This window comes from Cyprinodon variegatus, unplaced genomic scaffold (assembly GCF_000732505.1).
Source record: "Cyprinodon variegatus isolate N-32 unplaced genomic scaffold, C_variegatus-1.0 Scaffold294, whole genome shotgun sequence".
Classification (NCBI taxonomy): Eukaryota; Metazoa; Chordata; class Actinopteri; order Cyprinodontiformes; family Cyprinodontidae; genus Cyprinodon; species Cyprinodon variegatus.
The window spans coordinates 410,724-416,623 of record NW_015150747.1 but is presented as its reverse complement, the minus strand read 5'-3'; the positions used below and the strand labels follow the sequence as shown (position 1 = coordinate 416,623).

The 5,900-nt window shown below is 47.6% G+C and overlaps 1 protein-coding gene across 1 annotated transcript in view; it reads left to right on the top strand.

Annotated features, from left to right (window-relative positions):
* ckap5 (cytoskeleton associated protein 5) overlaps positions 1 to 5,900 on the top strand; it is a 43,515-nt gene that overhangs the window by 19,629 nt on the left and 17,986 nt on the right. Inside the window, exons 17-28 of the mRNA XM_015383797.1 lie at positions 1,206 to 1,391; positions 1,465 to 1,559; positions 1,712 to 1,895; positions 1,988 to 2,133; positions 2,872 to 3,046; positions 3,172 to 3,285; positions 3,364 to 3,492; positions 3,568 to 3,762; positions 3,844 to 3,970; positions 4,042 to 4,130; positions 4,300 to 4,401; positions 4,664 to 4,786. Coding sequence (XP_015239283.1) covers positions 1,206 to 1,391; positions 1,465 to 1,559; positions 1,712 to 1,895; positions 1,988 to 2,133; positions 2,872 to 3,046; positions 3,172 to 3,285; positions 3,364 to 3,492; positions 3,568 to 3,762; positions 3,844 to 3,970; positions 4,042 to 4,130; positions 4,300 to 4,401; positions 4,664 to 4,786 — 1,665 coding nt within the window. The remainder of the gene's footprint in view (positions 1 to 1,205; positions 1,392 to 1,464; positions 1,560 to 1,711; positions 1,896 to 1,987; positions 2,134 to 2,871; positions 3,047 to 3,171; positions 3,286 to 3,363; positions 3,493 to 3,567; positions 3,763 to 3,843; positions 3,971 to 4,041; positions 4,131 to 4,299; positions 4,402 to 4,663; positions 4,787 to 5,900) is intronic.

The window sequence follows — 5,900 nt, the reverse complement described above, 5'->3', positions numbered from 1 at the left end:
TGATAGGACAGATATGGCTGTTTTCTTGCCCCACATGAACAACCAGGTACAGAACAAAAACAACTGCGCCGAGACTGAGCCATTTTCTTAGACTTTTATGCTAATGCTATAGCCACTGGAAGTTGTCAAACCCCACATCCGCTTTAAAACCCGGAAGTGTGAAAAAGGTCTATTGGTGAACAACCACTATGAGCCTGATTTTAGATTAGAGGACCATGATATGCATGTTTAGCTTTGGGGAGATGGGAGATCAGGAGCCAAGTCATCTGTCATGCATTTGTTATACCCAGCCACTGAAGCAGGGGACTCTGCAGATCAGACCGGCCTATTGGTTTTTCTCCAGCAGGGGCTGCTCAGTGGAGCAGTGGGTTGCACTGATGCCTTGCAGCACGAAGGTCCCAGGATTGATTCTGGGCAGGCTAGGGCTGATAATCTGTGATACAGGGTATTTGCCCAGTAGGCCGGTCATAATTTCAGCGTGCAAGAATTTCATACCAGCCCCAACACTTACTCTCGGGGCGAAGCTCCTACCTGTGACCATAAATAACTCCAGGAGCTCAAGAAGTAATACAATGTTAACTACATAAATGATGCATGCAGTATATATAGCCCTTGCTTTACATGCACATCCTTGGGACGGTTGGCATATGAAGTAATTTTCTATTTCTTCAAAGTGTAAAATCATTGCAACAATCTAAATTATAATAAAATTAAAATGCTTCTTTAAACCAAACTACGATGTTCCTCTTTTATTTGACAAATTTTATCTTGAATATTTAGCAAAAATATGTTGCCAGGGCCGAAAATCGTTCCCAGTCTGAGCCTGATTCCCAGCCCGGGGTCTTTCTGCATGCAGTTTACGTGTTCTCTCTGTGCATGCATAGGTTCTCTCCGGGTACTCCGGCTTCCTCCCACAGTCCAAAGACATGACTGTTAATTGGCTTCCCTAAATTCTCTTTAGGTGTGAGTGCGAATGGTTGTTTGTCTCTGTGTTGCCCTGCGATGGTCTGTCGACCTGTCCAAGTTTGACCTCGCCTCTTGCCCATAGACAGCTGGCATCAGCACCCCTCGCAACCCCCGCTTGGGATAAGTGTGACAGCAAATGGAGTGATCGATAGATGGGTGGATGTTTCTCCAGCAGCTCAGTTGGAGCAGGACATGTAGGTGGCGCCATGGTAACCTTTGGCTCATGTGACGTTCTGCAGGTGATGCAGTTGAAGCTGCAGGTCGTGGCTCTGGTGGCTCAGAGAGGACAGTTCTCCAAGACGTCGGCCTCTGTGGTTCTGGAGGGCTTGGTGGATAAGATCGGAGACGTGAAGTGCGGCGGGAACGCCAAAACGGCTCTGACGGCGATCGGAGAGGCGTGCTCGCTGCCGTGGACCGCCGAGCAGGTGAACCTGGTTAATGAAGCGAAGGCTGGGGGTTCTGAACAAACGGTACTGACCCGGTTTGTCTGTGCTTCAGGTCGTCTCCTTGGCGTTTGCACAGAAGAACCCGAAAAACCAGGCGGAGACGCTGAACTGGCTCGCCAACGCCATGAAGGAGTTTGGATTCGCTGGGTATGAGATTACTGATGGTGGTGAAATCTGTAGATAAAGCAGACTTTTAGGAAGCATCAGGTTAAAGTGTGAAACCTACCCTTTAATGAGGGTTATTGGGGGGGGGGGGGAGAGTTCTGAAGCCATCAAACCATTTTCCTTCTGCTCTGCAGCATCAATGTGAAAGGATTCATCAACAATGTGAAGACCGCTCTGGGGGCGACCAACCCTGCGGTGCGGACGGCTGCCATCGCCCTGCTGGGGGTCATGTACCTGTACATGGGGCAGCCGCTGCGGATGTTCTTTGAAGACGAGAAGCCTGCTCTGCTCACGCAGATAAATGCCGAGTTTGAGAAGGTTCCAGCTTCTTTAGACCCGATCTTAATCCTGCTGATCACGCCCTGGTTTGCCTCCCGCTCCATCCCTCTAAATGCTTCTGTCCACCACAGATGCAGGGTCAGTCTCCTCCCGCTCCCATCAGATCGGTCAGGAAGGCTGCAGCCGAGGATGAAGGAGAGGAGGGTGCGGAGAACGAAGATGATGGAGGAGGAGCAGCACCGGACATTATGGACCTGCTGCCCAGGACTGATATCAGGTAACAAACTTCTGCATCTTCTCTGCATTGGATTAAGATTTATTGGACTGTTAATCAGTTATTAGATATATCAAACTGAATTAGCTTTTGAAAAACACCCAAATATTTTGAAATAAAAATAATTACAATTAAAAGGGGTGCCCAAACTTTTTTGTATGACTGTATCATGTAATATTTAACAAGTGGACATCTAAGGAAATATTTAGAAAATTTTAGAGAAGTGTATTTTTGTTTTTTGAGCAATCAACACATTCAGAGCATTGATACTTTAACTGCAGTCTGTAATTTAATGGGGAAGAAAAAGAACTAATTAAGATGAATTATAGTGTTTAGTAGATTAAATTATCCAATTTTTACATTTAAAATTTAAAACATTTTCTACAGTAATGCTAAGTATTAAGAAACTGAAATGATTATGGAAATGTGTGCTTTCTTTGCTCTCATTTTCCACACTATCACTCAGTTGCCTAGCAACATTGGTGCTGGGCACATTGTTTTAATGGTGGTCCCCCCCCCCCCCCTCAGTGGTTCTGGGTATAAACGATCTGTCTGTATTACATTAGAAAATGCAGAGGGGTAAAATGATCCGTTGGCTGTTCTGTTAAGTTTCTGCTTATTCTGAAAGGTTAAAGAGTTTGCAAATATCTATAGAAATGGTATAAAGAGTTTTGATTGTAGTTGGAGTCTGATGATTCAGTCTGCATCCTTTTTTATCTATGTGCCAATTTCTTTGTATAGTGAGAAGATCACATCCGACCTGGTTTATAAAATTGGAGACAAGAACTGGAAGATCAGGAAGGAGGGTCTGGATGAGACTGCAGCCATCATCTCAGAGGCCAAATTCATCACTACCAACATCGGAGAGCTTCCTCTGGCCCTGAAAGGGCGGCTCGGCGACTCCAACAAGATCCTGGTGAGGAGTGGGGAGGTTTCTTAACTTTTGACAGTTTAGTTCTTTTTAACGCCTGCAGTGAAACAGTTTTTAATGCTGAACCTGTTGACCCTTGACCTGATGCCCATCCTTTTTTTGCTCTGCAGGTCCAACAGACCCTGACGATCCTGCAGCAGCTGGCCACAGCCATGGGCCCCGGGCTCAAGCAGCATGTCAAGGCGCTCGGGTTTTCTATCATCACGGTTCTGGGAGACAGCAAGGTCCTTATGCTCTGCTAGATATTTTGGTTCTTTCAGAGACCTGCAGGTAATACGGCTCTAACTGCGGTTCATCTGCAGGCGAACCTGAGGGCGGCTGCCATGGCAACCCTGCAGGCATGGGTGGAGCAGACTGGGATGAAGGACTGGCTGGAAGGAGAAGATCTGTCTGAGGAGCTGAAGAGGGAGAACCCCTTCCTGCGCCAAGAGGTGACGACTTCCTGCGTCCTTTTCATCTTCGTCAGTCGATGCAGATCAGCCTCTGAACTTTCTCTTCTTCTTCAGGTGCTCGCCTGGCTGGCAGAGAAGCTGCCCACTCTCAGGACGGTCCCCGGGGACCTGATGCTTTGTATCCCTCAGCTGTTCGTCTGCCTGGAGGACAGAAACGCCGATGTGAGGAAGAAGGCTCAGGACGCCTTGCCGACCTTCATGATGCATCTGGGCTACGAGAAGATGTTGAAAGCTACGGGGAAACTCAAAGTAAGGAGCCGTTAAGGAGTGCTGGTGATTCCAGTGTCTGAGTGCAGCTGGTTAATTTTAACCTGATGTTCTCCCCCGCAGCCTGCCTCTAAGGATCAGGTGGTAGCCATGTTGGAAAAGGCCAGAGCCGTGATGCCGGCCAAACCCGCAGCGCCGGCCAAGGCGGGCGGAGGGAAAGGCTCTGCTGAGCCGAGCAGAGCCCCTTCAGGTAAGCCCTGGGAGGTGATCCGAGGTGGACGAAAGAAAAACCGGAGATAACCCAGATGTTTGCCTCTGCAGCTTCCAGGTCTGCGGCGGCCAGCGAGGATGTCAACGACAGCAAACCTGAAGCCAAGAAGGTCAGAGGAGGAGGAGGAGCTGCTAAGAAGGTATGACTGTTAAACCACCTCAACATAAACATTTAGAAACATTTTCCTCTTTGGTTTTATAGAAGAAGGAGATCCAACTTATTTCTCCTAATGTTTAAATGTGGACCCGTCCCATCATCTGTTCTCCTCCATGAAGTTTGTGTGACGTCTTTTATTTTTACTCACCCAGCCTCCTTCTCCCTCTGAGGAAGCCCCCCCCTCCAAGGAAAAGGAGAGTAATGGTAGCAAAAAGCCCCCCGTCAAAGGGAAGGCTGCTGCTGGCAGCCAACAGGTAGATGACTGCTTGGCAGATGTTAACCTCTGTCCAGCTTCTTCAGTCACTAACAGCTGTGCTGCGCTGTTACACCTGATGACTGCTCTATAATATCACTGTTCTTCTGCTCCCTCTGTTAACCTGCACGGGAATCTCTCCATCTTAGTCCGACTAGTAGCTGCTGTTTGTTCTTCTGCTCTGACCAGTTCTCACTAAAACCACCTTTAGAAAACTCTGCTTCCATCGACCTCCAATCATCTTCACTCCGCTTACTTTACAGGGTCCAGCCGGGAAGAAGCTTGCTGCTAAAGTCCTAAAGGACGAAGAGGACAAGTCTGGGCCCATCTTCATTCTCATCCCCAATGCCAAGGAGCAGAGGATGAAGGAGGAGAAGCAGCTGAAGGTAGCAGACAGTGGAGTAGCTGGTTGTTCTAGTTTGTTTGATTTCTAAGGAGCAGCCCCTTATTTTTAATTTAGTTTGTTTTCTGTTGCTAACATTTAATTCAAAAATAGTGTATTGATCCTGAAGGGAAATGTTGTCGTTGCTCCAACCAGCTGCTCTAGATATTGATAGCAGGAACACCAGATCTGGACAAACCTCTTCCCTTACAGCAGGGCTATCACATTGGTTCCAGAGGCCATATGGCTGCCGGTTTTCTAACACACCAGACTGCAGCGTTCCCATCCCATGAATCCAGTCTAAACCTGATGATCTCATGGAGTCTGTGTTCCAAAAAAAAAAAAAAAAAAAGCAGCTTCCCGGAACCAGTTTCACACGCCTGCCTTAAAGCAACCCTGTGTAACCTTTGACCCCAGCGTTAGGCACAAGCCCATTTCTCCCTGAGCACACCCTGTTTAATATTTGCGGTTCTCATAGCTCATACAAGTTTACTGTGTCCACATACAGCGGGGACTATATAGTGGACGGATCACGTAACTCCTCCACTGTGCGGTTCCTGCACCATCTTTATTAGTCACTGCTGTCGGGTAGCGACAGCGGGCCGCTTTGACAGTAAATCCCATAATGCTTTGCAAGGACAGCTCTCAGCGCTAAGCATTCTGGGACATATCTACCTCTTCTGAGGCCTTTCTTTTCATACACTTTTTCTCTTACGACACTCTACCATTTTTATAGAACGGCGGTGAGAAAGGTGAGCTTCAATGACTCTCTGAACCCGTAGCTCAACACATACGCCTGAAAGTGCGCAGAAAAAGGTAGCTAACCAGGCAAGCACGTAGGACGGCCCTATGTAAACATATCACCAGAATGATTGACAATTAGGAGGACTTTCCTTCCCTCCCACCGCTGCCCTCGTTACCTCCTGTATGCTACAGGACACATGAGGCTGAAACTCGGACCGATCCAAAAAATGTCTTGCACGACTGGAGAATTCTTGTATAGAGAACTCGTACAGTGTATGCCCGCCTTAAAGGAATAGTACACCCAAAACATGATTAGCCTTCATTTTCTACTCACCCCCATGCTGAACAACACTCTGGAGTACTTTTTTGATATC